The sequence below is a fragment of the Zalophus californianus genome, chromosome 11, assembly GCF_009762305.2.
Source record: "Zalophus californianus isolate mZalCal1 chromosome 11, mZalCal1.pri.v2, whole genome shotgun sequence".
In the NCBI taxonomy this organism is placed as follows: Eukaryota; Metazoa; Chordata; class Mammalia; order Carnivora; family Otariidae; genus Zalophus; species Zalophus californianus.
In genome coordinates this window covers 86,506,815-86,525,935 of record NC_045605.1, presented here as the reverse complement: position 1 = coordinate 86,525,935, position 19,121 = coordinate 86,506,815, and the positions used below count along the sequence as shown (strand labels likewise).

At 47.4% G+C, this 19,121-nt stretch overlaps 1 protein-coding gene across 4 annotated transcripts in view; it reads right to left on the bottom strand.

Annotated features, from left to right (window-relative positions):
• The window catches only part of NAT10 (N-acetyltransferase 10), a 46,129-nt gene extending 27,229 nt beyond the window's left edge, over window positions 1-18,900 (bottom strand). For 3 of the 4 annotated variants that reach the window (XM_027581365.2, XM_027581364.2, XM_027581366.2), the window contains exons 1-11: window positions 16,062-18,900; window positions 14,033-14,155; window positions 13,599-13,690; window positions 10,230-10,401; window positions 8,821-8,943; window positions 7,116-7,177; window positions 5,366-5,480; window positions 5,161-5,268; window positions 1,695-1,828; window positions 350-443; window positions 128-226 (exon numbers count right to left, since the gene is read on the bottom strand). In XM_027581365.2, coding sequence (XP_027437166.1) covers window positions 128-226; window positions 350-443; window positions 1,695-1,828; window positions 5,161-5,268; window positions 5,366-5,480; window positions 7,116-7,177; window positions 8,821-8,943; window positions 10,230-10,401; window positions 13,599-13,690; window positions 14,033-14,140 — 1,107 coding nt within the window. In that variant the 5' untranslated portion in view covers window positions 14,141-14,155; window positions 16,062-18,900. Of the gene's footprint in view, window positions 1-127; window positions 227-349; window positions 444-1,694; window positions 1,829-5,160; window positions 5,269-5,365; window positions 5,481-7,115; window positions 7,178-8,820; window positions 8,944-10,229; window positions 10,402-13,598; window positions 13,691-14,032; window positions 14,156-15,592; window positions 16,042-16,061 lie in introns of those variants that run through there. The other variant, XM_027581367.2, reaches the window with a different exon arrangement.
• Window positions 18,901-19,121: the final 221 nt, after the last annotated feature.

The following is a 19,121-nucleotide window of genomic DNA, read 5'->3' as shown; positions in this document are numbered from 1 at the left end:
TCTCTGTCAAGTAAATAAAATATTAAAAAAAGAAAAAGACACCCAATTTACATAGGACATAAAATGACTGTATTTAAATACCGCAGGACAGTGGCCGAACACAGCAGTGTTTTAGAATGAGCCTCACCTGAATGGTCTGCCTGTGTTCTCGGAATACATTCACTCTGATCACAGCTCTGTTAAATTCAGGATTGAGAGACTGAATGATCTCATAATCCAGATGCTCCTGATGGAGAGAGTCAAATCAATGACAAATGTTAGAAATTAAAAGTAAGCAGGCATTCCAAACACTTCACCTAGATTTACACCCAGCACTGAATCAAAGTAAGTTCTTATCCTAATTTCCTACCTGATATTGCAGCGCGTCAAATCCTTTAAAGACAAATTCAAACAGAGTGTGGAGGTTATCAGGGCTTGGGGAGGTAACAAAGATATTGGAGTACCTATTGAACAAAAGAAGAGGACTTTTTTTTTTTAAGGAATTAGGAAATCCAAAAGGGACGTTTAGGGAACAAAAGAGGAAAAGAAGAGATTTCTGTTTGCCCTGTGACACACGGGATTTACCACAGATAATGGCAGAAAAAAAAGAACACTTTTTAGGGAGGAAAAGTACAACTGCTGATCTGAGTACATTTTTCCTCCCAAACTAATGAGAACACATGAACAGCGAGAAGGCAGCACGTCCCGGCAGTCAGCACGTCCCGGCAGTCAGCTCCTGACATCTGGGAAGGCACGCGGCCGAGAGGTGCGTGCACACGACTCCTTCCGTGTGAGGAGCCAGCGTGCCACTTCCCAAGTTTGTGTCCTGGGACCAGAGGGTGGGCCCACAGCCATCACTAGCTGTGCTGAGAATGCTTCAGACCATGAGGCCCAACAGCTCAATCAGCGCTCAGGCCAAGGCCGCAGCGAACTTGCAGGGGACCCTGGCTGAGTGTAAAGGGTGCCAATGGCGAAGGTGCTGACGGGCCCTGCCAGAGCAGCAGGAACGAGAGACCGCACGTCAGGGGCTGCCCTCAGCCCCAGCACCACCGGCACTGACTTGCTGGGGTATCGTGAGTGACTCACTGAAACTCCCTGAGCCTGGGTTTTATCCCACTGTGAAATGCTTACGGAGCTATTAGGAGCACCAAGGAAGATCACGCATGTGAGGACATGGAAAAGTCTAGGTCCATTATTTCTGCCTGTAAAGCTAGAAGTACACACTCTCCTGGCGACTCCATAAATCTTCCACCCAGGGCAAGAGAACAGAAAGGAACATCACACTCAAAGGCAGCTCCCTAAAAGGAAACAAGATGTTCTACTGATCAAAATCATTAAAATACCAAATGTGTGCTGTCCGCAGTCAACAAAGATGGTCACCCATTCCCATCTCCTGAAGAGTTTTAAAGTTTCTTACTCCTGTTTCTTCGCTTTTATACATCTGTCCCACTTTTTTGGTGTGTTTGTTCAACTTTAAAGAGTGATCACAAAGGTCCTGGTGTATGTATCCATGTGCCTGCACACGTATGTGTGCACCACCAGGGGGACGGGGGGGAAACAGCGTCGCTGTGTCTAGACAGGAACCCACAACCTAGAGAAATCACACAGGAGCCCGCACAGACCCAGGGACAGTCTCCCGGTCCCCTGCCTCCTATCCCGCACACTTATTCCTTAGAGCTCAGACTTCCCAAAGCGGGGGAATGAGACCTCCTTACCCAAAAGCCACTGCCCCAGCAATAGCCAATCCCAGAGCTGCAGACTTCCCCCTTCCTCGGGCAGCCGTGAGTGCGACAGTACTCCTCAGGGTCTTTTCAGAGATGCCCTCGATGAACTTTAAGACAGCTTTGGCCTGTGAAAAGAGAACCGTATCAGGTGAGCTTTGAGAAAGACCAAGTTTCAGCCATCTACCACCACTACTGTGGAGAAGTCGAGGCAAAATCAAAGGGGGCCCATTCTTGCAGGCCAAGAGGCAAGGCTCAGCACTCGGCTTCTCACCGCCTGGTCATCTCCTCTTAAGTCTCAAGGCTTGAAATGCCACTGGGAAACACCCAATTCTAGACCTCTTCCCCACCCAGCAATCCCTGTATACATGCAACTGTATACATCTTCACTTGTATGTCTGTCAGACTTCTCAGACTGACCTGAGGGGAACCCAGAGTGTCCCCCACCAACCTCCTCCATCTATAGTCTTCCCCATCTCAGTTAACAGGCCCACTGTTTAGGCCAAGAGCCTCTACATTTTCTCCCCATGCCCGATTCACCAGCAAAGCCCATCAGTGCTACCTTCAAAATATATACAAATCCTACCAACCTTCACCAGTGTCCTCTGCCACGCTCCTCAAAGCCCCCAAACTGTCTTCCCCCATTATTACAAGAGACTCCCAGTTAGTCTTTCTGCTTCCACCTTCGTTCCGCTACAGTCTAGACTCAACAGAGCAGCCAGAGGGTGAATTTTAAAATTCAGCCTGGGGATCCCTCCAGCAGCTGTGCTGAGAGACTGGACACGTGAAACCTTCCGTGGGTGCCCACCTCTCAGAGAGTAAGTGCCAAGCCCTTCAGGGCCACGGGGCTGTGCCACATGACCTCTGTCATCTCCTCCTACTCTCGTCCACTCACTCTGCTTCAACCCAGGCAGCCTCCTTACTGGTCCTCGAGCAGTCTACCTTGAGTCTACCACCAGGTAGACTCCTACCTCAGGCCTCTGCACCTGGTGGCCCCTCTCCAGAAGCACTCTCCCTCCAGACGGCCCCGGGCTCTTTTCCCCAACTGCTCCAAGGCTTTGCTCCAGGATCACCTTATAAACCAGGCCTCCCGCCTCCTGCACTCCCCATTCCTCTTTGACACTGCCTGTGTTTCTCCAGCGTACGCAGCACCTTCTACTACACGTCAGGACTGGCCTGTTTCCTTGACCGGCTGTCAGTCTCAACCCATCGGAACGCAAGCTCCACGAAGCAGGTGTGCCCCTCCTTTTTACTGCTGAGCCCAGTGCCTAGGGTCTTGCCTGGCACCTAGGAGAGCAAGATGCCTGAGGCACAGAATGAGAGGAGGAACCACACCACCACTTGGGGGCCAAACACTACTCCCTGACTGGCATCTGCCCTGGGAACAGGCCGAGACTAGGTAGAAGGCCAAATGGCCCAGCCTGGCCTGTCTGATCCTGCACAAGGTGCCGGACACACCCAGGCAGCTACACTGAAGAAGACACTGAAGCGACACAAGCCCAGGGAGATGGAAGGGAAGAAAGGGGACGAGCTCCAAGAAGCTAGAGTCTCTCCAGATGGAAACACTCAGGAGATCCAGGTCCTACTCATCTTAACTTGGTTTTTGCTGAGCACTGTATTTTGCTCTTTTGTTGTTTACTGTTGAGAAGTTTTAAACTCTGACAAAACATAACCAGGAAAAATCTAACATAACAGAAGGGTAAGCTATCTGGACTAGAAATGCATTCTAGGGGCGCCTGGGTGGCTCAGTGGGTTGAGCGTCCAACTCTCGGTTTTAGTTCAGGTCATGGTCTCATGGGTCACGGGATCGAGCCCCATGTCGGGCTCCCTGCTCAGCAGGGAGTCTGCTTGAAGATTCTCTCCCTCTGCCCCTCCCCTGCACAGATGTGCTCTCCCTCTGCCCCTCCCCTGCACAGATGTGCTCTCCCTCTAATAAATAAATCTTTTTAGAAAACACATTCTAAAACAATATGCTAAAATGAAAAACCAACCCCCCAAAATAATTTACAAAACAAACAAAAAAACCCAGATGACCAAGAATTATATGAAAAAAGTACCTGCTTTTCTCTTAATTAAAGCAACACAAATCAAAACAGCGATCCTGCGTTCCCATGGCACAGGACTGGTAGGCTTAGAAGTTTAACCAGAGCCAAAGCTGGCAAGGTGTAGGGAAAAAGGCGTTTTCACACTGTTGCTAGTTCCACGAACTGGTCCGACACCCATTTTCACACACACACACTCTAATCCAGCAATCCTTCTGGAAACTTTCCTAGAGATAGTGCGTATCTGTAAGAAGGTCCTAACGGCATTGTTTATAATAGGAAAAAAGCTGGAGTCAACCCAAATGCCTACTAGGGGACCACTTACACTGTAGAGTGTAATCCCTTCGCATATTTTTAAAATCTCCATTTGTATGCACAGAAAAAGTTCCAGAAGAACACACAATAAACTGTCAATGGCAGTTATCTCTGCAGAGCGGGACTGCCAAGTAGAAACACCATTTTCCATTTTTAAAGCACACTCTTTCCTACTTAGTGATTTTTTTCTATGCATTTTCTTACAGCACTACTGTTTTTACAGCTTCTCCCTCTTCTGCCCTTTCTCCATCCTCTCGCTCATTTCCTCTCTCTGACAAAGGGGACCAGGAAGTGGCTCAAAGCACCCTAGAGCCTGCAGCCTGGGCTGCATAGAGAGCTATGTGGCCGATAATTCTATTTCTAGAACGAGCAGGGAAATCAGACTGCTGGGCACTGTAGCTTTTTTCCATCATGAGGGCAGAGCCTAGTGTCAAGAGGCCTGGACTGTTCCTCTGGCTCAGGCTGGACCGGAACCCTGAACACACCTGACAGCCTGAAGGCCTCTGGGCACTGCCCAGTCAGCTCCTACTCAGCCCAGGAACCATCAGAGAAGCTGAGTTTACCAGCCCTGGCCACCTCGGTGAGCACAGAAATGCATTCTGGAAGCTCCCTCCTAGCCCACTATCTGTACCTAAAGATCAGGTCCACACCACCACAGAGGGCCCTATCAGGTCTCACTCTGAAACCAGGGTACCAGGGGCCTTAGGCTATCCTATCACTTTTACGCAAAGCTGAAGCAAAAACCTTTATGTCCTTAAAACTTAACTAAAATGGAAGAATACAGATATATCACCCTCTCTTGGAAAAAAATGCTGGGGGGGGGGGTTCCTCTTTAAATTCAATCCATCTCCCCCATCGCCCCCCAGACCCTCTACTCCCAGAACGGATGACCTGGGGTGGAGGGAGAGGTGATCCCTGGACTTGTAACGAACGCAAATGACAGAGACTAGCCCTGGTGTTGTTCAAGCAAGAGAAAAGGTCCCTTCCCCAGGAGAATCCAAGTCCTAACTTGTCCTGACTTGGCTTCCATTGCTTTCTGCACGTTCTATTTCCCCTCTGCACTGTCCATCCTGGGGTAGGGAAGTTCGGAATGCCACACTCACCTGGTCTAGGGTCCTGCAGCAATCCACCAACACGCCCACCGGCTGGGTGTCCTGCAAGTTCTCCTTTAACTCCTTCAGCTCCAGGTCAGAAGGACCAAGACTCTCATCCTACCAGAGAGGAGAGGAGAAGGTTTGCCACTGTCACGGAAGGGTCCTCACAAAAAACATGACCTCACCCCGATTCCTGGACCGCTGGCTGACTCACCGGGGTCTGGGGAGGTAGGGCCTCAATACTGGCAGCGTGCGAGGAGATGGGCAGGATGTTGAGCTGGTCATCGATGACAAGACACTTCTTACAAGAGGCCAGAGAGAGAATAAATCTGAAGAACAAAATGGTCATGAGGTGTTGAGGGAGAAAGAAGGCAATGTCTACACAACAAAGGTATGGCTTTTCTTCAGGAAAATCATTTGGCCCCCATGTCTCTGAGAAAGCCAAAACCCAGTTGGAGGGCAGTGCAAGAGGATTCTGAGCCTCCTTTACAAGGCACCTGAATGTGTTTTGGGTTTTTTTTAAGATTTTATTCATTTGAGAGTCACTGAGTTAGAGAAAGAGAACAAGCAGTGGAGGGGGCAGAGGGAGAGGGAATAGCAGGGAGCCTGATGTGGGGCTCCATCCCAGGACCGCGGGATCATGACCTGAGCTGAAGGCAGACGCTTAACCGACTGAGCCACCCAGGCGCCCCCTGAACGTGCTTTATACAGCAAACAAGAACACCCAGAACTGTCTTGAGAGACAGGTTACAAGCACTCCTACTGTGCACAACCATCACTGTTCCCTGCGTCACACAGCCCTTCCCACACCCTCTTAGGCTCGCCCTTTGAGGACTGAGCTGTCTCAGGCCATCCTTCAGTGGGGAACTCCAAACCTACCCCAAAAATGATCACCAGTCACACAGGGAAACAAACCCATACACGAATGAATTTACCTTCAGCCACAAGGAAGAAAAAATAAAGACAAGGAAGAAGGGAGAAAAGCTCCCTCAAGAAATTAACACAGACACTCCTGTGTGTAGGAAAACATGTTTTGGCTGGAGAATTCAAACTCCTCCCACAGCGCAAGAAGAGAGCCTCATGGGCTACTAGCACAGGCTTCCTTCTGTTCTATCCAGTAGCACGTGGCCACCTCCTGACCCACTCCATCTACTGAGTGAAAGCACCAGAGAGGATGAAAACTGGAAAGGCCCCAAGCTTTCAGGCCAGGACTTCTAAACCTCAGCACTAGCAACATTTCAGATTCTTTGTTGTGGAGCTGTTCTGTTCACTTTAGGCTGTTCAGCAGCATCCCTGGCTTCTACTCACTAGATGCCGGTAGCGTCTCCCACCCCTCCAATGCTCTCCCCCAAGTTATGACACTCAAAATGTTTCCAGACACTGCCAAATGTCCCCAGTGAGCAAGACTGCTCTAGATGAGGACCACTGATCCAGGCCACAGCTTCTCAAGGAGTTTCACAGGCTGCTAACTGGTGTTCCCTAAAAAGGGGGTCTGTGGTCAAATAAATCTGGGAACCGATCAGTTAAATAGGTCCCTGCTGCTGCAAGACTTTTGAGAGGCTATGACAGGCTAAAGTGAATCTTCACTCAAGACAAACCGTATCAGCATTTCCCAGACACAAGTGGCCAGAAATCCTTTTGACATAAAATCCCTCTTAAAATACTAGTGTTCTGTGAAACACATTTTGGGAAACAGTGACCCAGACAAATTACCCCTCTGACAGAAGAGTAAGCTAAAAGCCAGAGAGGAGGCGGACTTGGTTCAAGCCCCAGCTCCCCACTCACTTTCACTGCTTCCAGTTGGCTTCCCAACCAGCACTGCTGTCAGGAATCTCACCTCTCTGGACCCCTGCACTAGCTGCCCTCAGACAAAAGCACAGCTCTGCACTGGGTCCAAGACAAAAATATGCTTCCCACCACGGCTCCCCACAATTAAGGGCCTGAGAAATGTGCCTCAGACCTACCTCTCATTAAATCTTCCCACCACATCCTGATGGGCCTCAGTTCTGTATCTTGAATGCACGTCCTAAAAGAAACAACATCTGTAAACAAAGACATCCCAAAGTAAGGCTGAGGCTCTGGGTCTAAATGTGAAGACGTTCTAATAAGCAACCCTGGGATAAAGGAGGTGCCAGAGCTACTGATGGAAATTCACTCCTGCAGAACCTGCTGTGCTAAACGGCCCAACTGCTCTTTGCTGGAACTGGGATCATCAAACACTCAATGTAGTGTTTTTCATTACAACAAACTTCCCCTCATCTCAACTTGGATATTTTCCCACATTTTAGCCAGCATCATAAAATGTCTTCATTCAATAAAATGTACGTATCAACCGTGTGCCAGACATGTTGGGTATACACGGGTATTTAATGAAGCATGACCTCTGTTCTCATGGAGCTTACAGTCTAATGGTTGGAGGGAAACAAATGAGTAAAATTCTGGCAAATGCAACAAATGAAAAACAGGGTGCAGTGATAGTGAATGGCAGGGCGGCAGTTACTTACATACGGTACAGAGGGAAGGCCCTCTGAGGTGAGAAGCAGACAGCCATATGAAAGGGAGAAGAAGGACAAACAAACTGACGTGGGCACAATGGTCATTCATTCATTCACCAGCATTTAATGAGTGCTTACTAAATGCCAGGCACTCTTCCAGGATCTGGAGTGCACCGGTGAGGAAAACAAAGTCTCTGATCTCACGAAGTCTAGAGACTAGCACAGGAAGTCAGACAATAAACAAATATATATGCAACCTCAGGTATTCGGCAAATGCCCTGAAGAAAAATAAAGCAGGTCATGCATTCCAAACAGGGTATGAAGAAAGACCACACTGACGAGGTGGTGTTTGAGCAAGGACTTGAATGCAGTGAGGAAGAGCACCATGCAGATATCCCAGAGGCCACAGCAAGTGCACAGGCCTTCAGGTGAGAGCGTACTGGGCATGTCTGAGGATGCCTGAGGAAGCCAGAGGGACCACAGTGGCAGGTGATGGGAAGAGTAGTGGAGATGGGAAGCAGCTACTAAGGTTTGAGGAAAGTCCAGGTCACCGTATAAACGTAGCTCGTGAAACCCTGAAGCCAATCCTAACGCCATTCCCAAGCAGGGCCATGGGCATAACTAAGAACATCCACGTGGCAATACTGATGGGGTCAGAGAGCAGCTCTGCATCCACTGGGATATATTTCCACTCCTAACCATGTCCTCGGCTTTGGATGGAAAATACCCCTCCCAAAGTCGAAGCTCTTGCCAAACTGGGAGTGGAACTGGCAAATGTTCCTCCATCATCCACCAGGATGAGGACTGGTGAGGGCATCTGTGTGTGGTCCCTTTTTTGCAATAGACAAAGGAGGCACTGACTTGGCTCTCTGCAGAATACCATTCCAGAAATGGAACTACGTAACAGCTGCCTCATACCTGAAACTCACCGGTGTAGAATTCACAAATACCCGAAAGCAAACGTTAAATTCAGAGATGCCCAGACACAGTCAGGGCCACTGACATTTCTCCACAGTGACCTTCTCATTACTTACAGTCCAAAAGCTCCCGGCCCAGAGCTTGTGCTGACCACCCACTGGAACTACTCAACAGGAATTCTTAGAAGTACATGGCCAACAGCAAAAACACAGCTTGGTCTGAACCGCCAGAGTTCAGTTAAAAACCATATACCTACCATGGTCATCGTGTACAACTGCTTCAGTGAATTCATGGTCCGTAGGAGGATGACCACCAGCCCACCACCTTCCACTGTTTCCACAGTTCTGGCCAGCAAATTTGGAGTTAAAGCTTCAAAATCCTGGAAGAAGGAGACCTTGGAAAGGGCTGGTCATGCAAAGAGCACCCCCAGGGAAGCTCAACCAAGGGCCAGGTGATAAAGTGAAAGGAGGGCTTCAGAACACAAACACAAGACCAGAGCCCCTACCCAACTCACCAGTATGGATACACATACACACACCCCTTCCTGATGGGCAGAGAAGCAAGTCCAGCCCTGGAGAATAGGGGTACCTGGTTTTATATGTCAAGTGTGTATAATAATCTCAGACAAAATCCTATTTGGGAAGAAATTGATTCCCACTTGCATTTCACAAATCCCTCATGTTCATTTTCTGAGGTGTTTACAGATAGAACCTGTCTGATAAAACTCAACTGCACCACATGGGGGAGCCACTGCCCAAGGGAGCCGCCTTCTCGGCAACTGGTAACAGCGGCAACCTAAGAACACTCCCTACTAATCAGTGGTGGCTTGAGAAGAGGCGAAATGCTCTCTTCTTGTCTCCAAGGCGGGATGCAAGCCAGCACTAAGAGACAACCCACTGGAACGTAGAAAGAAAAAATAACTCCAATTCATGACTTCTTCCCCTCATTTCTTAATTTACATTTTGTAAGGTACGTTTTATAACGTATGTAATCACGGTAGTACAGGCATATAATAAACACATACCAAACTGGGGATTTGAGCTTAAATGTGTTCTTTTTGGGGGCATGCGGGGGTCACAAGTGTCAAGGAATCAAAGGATAAAACACAGACCGCCAGAGCTCAAAACAAAGAAAAACGTGATATTTAGTCTATTAACTTGACTAGCAAGAGAATATTACCAGTGAAAAAAGGCACCAGGGAGTTCTCTGTGGGGGGAAAAGTGAGGGGATTTTAAGAACAACAAAGAGGGATTGAGGGTGTTGGTGGCGGTTATGCCCATCAAGCACTCTGGGGAGAACGCCTGAGTGCACAGGTCCCACCGCTCACTGTTCACCAAAGTCTCCAGCTAGTTCTATTAAGGATCTGGGGACATGGGGTCACTTGAAGTTCACAGCACTTTCTTTCTCACCTTCAGCTGGTTACAAGCAGCTGTGACGGAGCATCTGTGTCAGCCCTGGTATCTCTAGATAAGTGCTGCTCTGAGTGGAAAAGTTTATTTTTATATGGGGTGAGGTATCAAGTCTGCTTTGGAGAGTGGCCAAGTGTTCTGCTGACAATGCTCAGGGGAGGCGGTACAGGTGAATCTTTCTCCTTACAGTCTGCCTGTTCTTGAGGGGAGCCCTCCGCGCTCGGACTCCAGGCACAGGCTGGAGGAAGCCACCCACCTGGAGGACGCACATGCCGAAAGTGTTGCCCAGGATCTTGTGGGTCTCATTGTAGTAGCAGTAGCGAATGTTTGTGGCCGCCACGAACAGTTCGAAGGGGTCATCTTGCTTTATGTTCAATGTCCCATTCTTTATTTTTTTCTGGAGCTGTCGCATTCTTTTCTTCCGGTGACTGCAATCACCCCCAACACCCACACCCCAGGAGAGCCAGTTAACCAGAGAGGCTAGAAGGGTGGGGTCAGGGGACAGGCCAGTGATCACCCACCCAGACCTTCAGAGCTAGAAGGGAACCGGGCAACTGTAGGGCTAGCCCCTCCCTTTAAAGGTGAAGGGAAGAGTAGAGAGGTTGAGGACGGGCTTCGGAGGGAGCCAGAGGTAAATCTGTGTGGAGACCCTGCTATGCTGCCCTGGCACCTTCTGCAAATACTTGACTTCAAAAGAAGGGTAATGGAAGGACCTAAAACCTTACATCTAGCCAGACCAGAATTTGAAACCAACCTTTGTGACCTCATTACCTTAGCCTCAAGTACATGCTTCCACTACACGGTACCATTCCCCAGAAGACCTGGGAGAGGCAGGGTGACCACAGGTAGTTTATTCATTTTTCATAAATGCATTCATCTACTTCCTTCCCCAGACTGTGGGAAGGGCAGCTATGACTTAAGACAATACTGACAGAGGCTATAAGGGCTGGAATGGGATCTGGATAACTCTCAGGAATCTGGAACTTTTCTTTTGTCTTAAAAATCCTGACTATCCAACTGTCATTTAACTCTTTCCTCTATAAAGAGAAAAATAGGAAAGCTCCAGAATTGAGGATTCTAACTGATCGAAATGTTACCACAGTCCTCTAACTGAATAGCTAGAACAAAGGCCCTCCCTCAGGGACCGTATTTCTTCATCTGTGAAAGAGGCAGTTGGGCAAGGTAACTCTCACTGTCACTTCGGGCTCGTGTCTTAGCCCATGACTTACAAGCATCAGCTAATCTGGTGGTCTGTCACCTCAAGACAGGGCTGGGAGGGCTACAAGAGGCACAGACGAGATTCTTACAAGCGAAGTCAGAGGGGTTAAGTTGGAAAGGCAAATCTGCCCTGAACACTGTGAACTGCCTAATTCTGCACCCATCTGACATTTACCAACTGCACGGCAGTGACACTCACAAGCCCCAGAAAGTTACCATTCTGCTGACAGGCAACAGGCTTACTCTCAATCTGTATTAATAATGCTTACCTGCCCTATTATAAAAGAACATGTACAACAAAATACCTATTATGATTTACAACAACACAGTGACACACAGCCAAATGCTAACAATGCCTATGTACTGATATTATGAGTGCTTTTATTTTCACCTTTGGGATTTGTCTATTTTCCATATGTCTTACAAGAACACATTTATATTATTTTTTTTAAAAAGCAAGACAATTTACTCAAAACCTAGTTTCTTTTAGGCAGAATCAAGTCTCTTGACCAAAGGATGCTAACTAATCAAATTTAGCCTTTGGAACTAAGTACAATTAAAAGACTCTTAGAGCCCATTAAACGATGCATTCAACTCAACAAATATTATCTGAGCACCTACTACAAGCGTGCCAGGTCATCTGAAAATACGAAAATATAAAGATAAGCAAGCAAGGCCTCCTAACTAAATGAACTTACCGCCTAGAAGTAAAACAAGGCCAGGGTGCAAACGAGCATCTTCCAGGGGAGGGAGAACAGAGGGTGAGCAGCACTGGAAGACTGACAGGCAGCGAAGGGGGTGGAGGTGCCCTGAGGTGTGACTACAGGGTTTGGGGAAAGTTTGGGGAAGGAGGCAGGCCCCGAAAAGTGGGGGACATTTCAGAAGAGGGTGCCAGAGAGGCGGAGGTGGTATCCTGGGCAGAGGTGGTGGCAGGGCCAAGGCCGGGAGTGTCCATGGCACAGAGCAGCCAGGGCTGGAGATTCCATTTCAGAGTCAACGCCAGAAACAAACATATTTGGGAATAAAGGAGAGAAGAGCGGCTCAAGAACAGAAACGCACACTTGAGCTGGGCAGAGAGTAGGAGATAAGATCAAGAAAAAGAGCACTGCTCAGGAAGGCAGCCCAAGAAAGGATCACAGAAGCCAAGAAAGGAGTGCGCTTCCGATGACACCACAAAGTAGGTTACCTGCCAAGGAACAGGCCTCAACACCCCAAACTCCTCCATACACAGAATTATGGGTAGAACTACCAGGTTTCCACTAGATGGACTGACCCCACATCCTCAGGCCCAAGGGTGGGCACCACTCCACAGGAACTCGGGGAGAAAGACTGATGTCCGACATTGCTGGACCTCAACACTCAACAGCTATTTCTGCCGTGGTGACAAAAGAACACAGAAAGCGGAGTTGTAGTGGGAAAGAACAGAGCAGATAAGCAGAGCTGAGACTGAGCAAGAACTGGGAGCATTAGTGCCCTGGCTCTACATCAGCCGAGGCAGGGCTGAAATCTCATCCCCGTTCAGACCTCAGAGACTTCAAGAAACTCCCTTTGGGCCTAAGTTTGTTTGTGGTGGAGGTCTGCTATTTACAACCAGACGTCCTGACTACCGCAGCTTCAAAAAATAAGAGGAGAGCCAACTGTGAAACACAACAGTGAACCAGTGGAGAAAGAGCTGAGAGGAAGGAGAAAGAGGGAGAGAAGGTGCTGCGTGAGGTGTCCGGCTGTCGATGACTTCCCAGAGCGCAATCTGGTCACAATGATCGAAGCAGAAGCCAGCTAGCAACAGAGCATGGCTAGAAGTGCACAAGGCTTCTGTTTCACCGCTATAAACGTGAGAGAAAATGCGAGCCTGAGAGATAAAACGGAGTAGGTAGCTAATCTTTTTTTTTTTTTTTTTTTGAGACTGGAGAGCTGAGCACGTTTACAAGAAAAAGGAGCAAGTTTCAAAGGGGTATGGAGTGGCTGGGAGAGGAAAGAGGATGCAGGTCCTGAAAGAAGTGAGAGAAGAGATCCAGAGTAGATTAAGGGGTCTGCGGTGGACATGGGATGAGGCACATCCTCCTCAGACGCAAAAGGCAAAAAAGAGACTGAAAATGCAGAGTAAATTTGAGATGGGAAAAGGCAGTTGAAGGAACTTGCATTAGACAGGCTTGATCAGCTTAGAAAAGTAAAAAGAAAATCACGGGCAGAAAGCAAGGAATTGGGCTGGGCACTTCTAAAGAGCATGAATGGATTTGAAACTCATTGTCAGGAACGAAGAAGGGACATTAGCGCTATCGTTTTCTCTCTTCGGAAGTGTCCTCATAGGTAGCACCTCCCTAATGTTCCCTGAAAAACTAGGTCAGGGAATCACTGCCTGGCACTGAATTAAGGAGCAGGAATTTTAAGTGGTACGGGCCAAACTTACCTGCTAAACCCCAGCTCTTTCTTGTAACACCACAGCACTGAAGGCCGAGCCTTCACGGTTGCTTTGGACAACATGTGATGGAGTATGACCACCTGCCAAAGGAAGAAGTCACAGAATCTCAGGGCCCAAAGAGACCTCAGAGACTGCCAGGCCCAAGACCTCACTTGACAGATCCAGAAAGTAAATCGAGGGCCAGGACAGGGAAGCGCCCCAGGTCACAAGGCCAGCAGCACCTAGGCAGGGGCTAGAAGCCTGGTCACACACACTTAACCTCATGCTTAGTCCCCACCGAGGTTCTCACTAGGCATCTTACTCAAAGAAAACCAGTCAGAGACCTTAATGCTACTATGTGCTGAACCCTCCGAGGGCCAGTAACAAGCTGACTCTGTGGGATAAGATACAAAGTCAGTCAGGAAGTGCTGACTACATCTTACCTGATCCTTTCCTCGGTCTCCGACTACAACAAACAAAGACCTTTGCCGTTCAGCAACTCCATTTTCAATGAGAATCCGGATTCGGTTATCTACTTTCTTCCGATGCATGGTGAAAGACTACCACTGAAACAGAGGGAAAGGAAACACAACTGGAAATAAACACCAAATTCTGGGTGAGGAACATTAGCTGGCCGCCTCCTGTGGAGCCAGGGGTTGTGCCAGGCACATTTGTAAGTATCATTTTACTTAACCCCCCTGGGTTAACTGCTCCCTAGGGAACATGTCAGTTTCATTTTTAAAATTAGGAAACTGAGGCTTGGGAAGTGAACAATATGTTTCCTCAGCAGGAAAGTCAGAAGAGAAGCTGTAATTCACACTTCTATCAAGGTTTTTTTTCAAAACTGGAAACAATGTTCCAAAGAATAAAATGATTAAAATATATGATGGCATATTTATAGGATACTAAGGCAGTTTTCAAGAAAACTTTTTCAAAATAACTTTCAGGAATTATCTAAGGATATGGATGTAGATACTTATGAGAAGACAGACATCTCAGGACAAAGCACGATACTTTTTTTTGTTTAATGCATGTACATAACATATAGGGAAAACAAACCTGGAAGAAAACACCAAAATGTAATTATTTCTGAAAGGTGAGATTGCAGTTGGTTCTTATTTTGTTCTTTTGTTATTTGGTGTTTTTTTTTTAATTCATATGCACTACTAATAGAATCAGGGAAGGAAATCACTGAATATTACTGTGATGAAATGTATCCCAATTGTCTCCTCAAGGGAGGGAAAACCATACCGAAGCCTGTACAGATAAACCTTAAAGTTATTGTGATTACATATGACACAATACTGCATCATTACCACAATAAATACACCAAAGAAACATCAAGAATATCAATTATATTACTACAACATAAGAGTAACAGGTTACCTAGAAAGCCCAGGGCCTGCTGCATTCTAAACATAAAGTTCATTAACTGCCTTAACTGTGTGGCAGCCATCCTTCTAACCTCCAATCCAAATATGGATTGTAGCAGTTCTATCTTAACATCAAACATTATGTTACAATCAATGACTCCTTTTTCATAAGGAAAGGAGCAAATATAAAGAATTCAAGTATCTCAAGGAAGAAGAGTGACAGAGACAGGATTCACACTCAAGTCTACCTGACTCCAAAGCCTAAGTAAGCTCTTTCCAGCTCACCAATCTGCCCAGCTTGTCGGTTAAGCTGTTGCCTCAAAACAACGACACGCTAATCAATAATTATTAGGGACTGCTCTTTGCCCTAGTTACTGTAGGAGCCCCAGAAGCAATACCAGATAAAGCCTTGACTTCAAGGAGTTTTCATTCTCCTTGGAGAAAATATTCAAGTGAAACAGATAAGGGGCGATCTGTCTGAAAACAGACAAAATTACATGTAAAAATAATAGTACGGCCAGTGGTCTGATGAAGGTCTGAGATTACTCTGGGCTGGAGTTGCCACGGAAGGCTTAATGGATGAAGAGGGCCCTGAGAGAAGAGAAAGAGGACTTTTCTTCATTCACTCACCTATTGGTCTAACAAATAAAATAGCATCTATGTGCCAGTCACCGTTCTAGGGGCATTAGCAAATAAAACAAAGTCCTGAATGTGACTGCTGAATAAAGACTATAAAAGAATGAGCTGAGACAAACAGTTCAAAGCGTGGGAAGATCTGGACTCGGTGTAACGCCCAGCGCCGATACCAAGGACTGTGGGCAAGCGAAGTGTTGTCACCCACCCCCTCACCCCGACCCCTAGCATGAGGTCCCTAGAAGGTGGAGATCGAGCCACGCAACCCCCCGAGAGCGCTCGAGAAGCACGCCGAGGGTGGCCGCCAATCCGGGAAGAGGAATCTGTCATCTAGGAGCGCCCGGGAAGGCAGCCGGCGAGGGCCAGGCATCGGCATAGATGCAGAGACTTCATCCTCGAGCCGGTCACCTCTGGACCCATGGACACCGACCTCAACACCCATCCCAAGCCATCCCGTGTTGGGTACCTGCGCCCCGAGCCCAGCGGATCCCAGCCAGCAGACAAGCGGAAGCACGTGGGGAACCGAATTACTCCAGCAGCCAGGAGGAAGCGGCGGGCTGCCCCTAGCGGATGCCTGACCGCGCGCTCTCAAAGTTGGCCTCGCTCTGCCACGCTCGTCCGGCTGAGGCCCTAGAAAGCGGCGTGCGCGCAAGCGCACGAACGGCACGGCGTGACGCACGTGCGGGGACCTTCCTCAACCAGGTCTCCGCGTGATGACGTCAGAGGCCCGGGAGGCGGAGCTGCAGCCCAAATCCTTAGCGCGGCTTTAGCATTTAACCTCTGCTTGGGACAGCTGTGGTGCCGGGTGCGATTTGCCTCACATCAGACTCAAAAAACCCTGGCTTCGAAGGGCAAAATAAGCGTACTGGTGTCCGCACCCCCAGCTCCTGCCACTGTGCTGGGGCGAGCCCGGGTTCCCAGATGGGTCCGGGGCAGCACACGGTAAGTGGTCCAGGGTTGTGTGTTAGCCTAGTTTTACGAGACGACCGACTCCAGGGATCTGGGCGTTAATTTTACCGATTCTTTTATTAACTTCCCACTTTAATATGACAAAATGAGGAAACTCTACCAGCAGACCTGTTTGACTCCTCTCACTTGACCCTCCACACCTGCAGAAATGATCCTGTAGACCTGTCGAGAATTCAGTGTGGTTTCTACCCACCAGTGTGGGCATTTTGTAAGCTCCCTTTAGGCCTTATCTGGCCATCAAATGACGGCGCTCTTCTGAAAACCAGCTCTGGGGCTCTGCTCTTGCTAAATTACTTCACCTCCTTTCTTCCTCACCCCCCACCAGCTCCCAGGCGAAACTCGCCCAAGCACAAGAACCACATATATATTCTTACACATTCTTGTCTTTGAGCCAGATCGTAATCCCAACTGCTTGCTTGACACTTTTCGGATCCCTCAAATTCAAAATGTCTGAAGCCGAACTTATCTTCCTCACTGAAACTCCTTCCCCAAATCAAGACACTCCCAATTCTAATGTTATCATCACCACCACCCATTTAGTCCAATATCCATCATTTTCTAATTCACTCAAAAATGTCAATATACCAGACACAAGGGATCAAGTGACCAAAATGTTCCTGTCAGTCATGAATTCTAAGTTTTAAGTGCTGTTAAGAAAAAAGTATCCAGTAAGTAAACAGTGACAAAGGATTATGTTTTAGTGGTGGCCATGGAAGGCCTCTGAGGTAATGACACTGGAGCATGAGCAAAACACCTGAATTTAGGAATGAGCATTAAGAATATTTGAGTGAAAAGCCTTCCCACCCTTAAGATGTAACACGTAGATTTCTAGATGGGAAAAATCTTGGCAAGGTGGCAAAGCAGCCAATGTAGCCAGATTACAATGAGCAAGAACAAAGTGGTAGGAAATTAGGCCAAATGATGAATGCACACAGACCAAACTTTAGAATTCTAGGCATGATGGGAAAGCAAGGAGTTTGGGGAACTGGGAAGTGACAAAATCCGACTTGCCCTCAGCAAAGGCTCATTCTTGGCTGCTGTGCAAAAATCACTGCAGGACAAGAGCAGCAGCCAGCCACTGTAAGCCACAGTCGCTAGCCACTCTCAGCTAGTGGTAGTGGTGGTTAGAAGTGCTACAGGACTCGGGATACACTGCCAAGGTAGAACCATCTAGGTTGCTTAAGGACTAGATACAGGGTATGAAAGAAAAACAAATGATAGCCAAAGTATTTATCCTAAGCAAATACAAGTTAATTGAGAGATTAATTTGGAATCTCAAGACATTCAAATTGAGATACTGACTAGGACTGGAGTTTTGGGGAGTTTGGGACCTAGGAGTATTTCGGAGTGACTGAAATAGTGATTGTATTCAAAGTCCCGGGATTAGATGAGATCACCTAGGAAAGACTGTAGCTAGAGATCGTCTCACAACTGAAGCCTAGATTACCCAGTAAATGATAACTATTACTGAGTGGCCAGTGAGACAGGAAACATTTAGAATCCATTCACTACCGCCCTCCACTTTATGTTGTAATCATTTCTCACATGGGCTGCTCCAACAGACATGTCTTGCCCCATACATTTTGTTCTCAACACTGCATTTTGTATTCTTTAAATGGCAAATTTTATTAGGTGACCATCCTTTAACCACCCCTGGCCCCATACACACACAGTTTAGAAACCTTTATAGTTCCAACTGTTAAGAGACAGAACTTAACATGGAACATAACTATAAAGCCATCTATAGTACCCTTTACCTATTTCTTCAGCCACTAACTACGAAAACCCACAGCTCCTCCCACTTGAGCAGATAGCCTTCTCAGTCACTGGAGATTGTACCTTTGGACGTGCTCTTCTCTCCACTTCTCTACCTAATTACTCCTAATCCGTCAAGTCTTAGTTCAATTATCCCTTTCACCAGTCTTTCCTGATCATTTTGACTAGGTCATAACCTGAGTCATGGCCTTTATACCTGTCATCAACCATGTTACTCCATCATGGCACTTCTACATTTTTGTGTCACCATGTCATTATCTTTGACGAGACTGTTCAGTGAAAGCGGGAACCAGTGATTTTGTCACCACTGAATGCTTAGTGCTTGCCATGATGCTTGGCAAAGGACATCCAAATTTGCCAAATGAAGCCTTAGTTCAGTGGCTTAATACAGTGTCTCCCAAATATAAACACAGTAAAGGAAACTAGTATTTACAAATAAAAATACAACACTAAGAATTGCCTTGTACTAGATCAGGTGGTCTTGCACTGCCTACACGCAATGAGCCAGTCTTCTGCATGAGCCTGGATTAGGCCTCGCAAAAGCTGTTAAATTAAGGTATTAAGATCCTGACTGAAAGAAGGTGGCAGTCTAGTTTCCTTAGAAGACAAGGCTACCAGATAGATTTAAGCTTCTTCCTTCTCTCCTCTCACAAGTAGCACTTCAGAGCTTTGCTGGATAGAATACACAACTAATGCAGACTTCACTCAAGGACAGTAAGGAATCAGATTTTAATATTTAATCTAATGTAATTTAAGACATTCACTAGTCTTTTCCAGTATT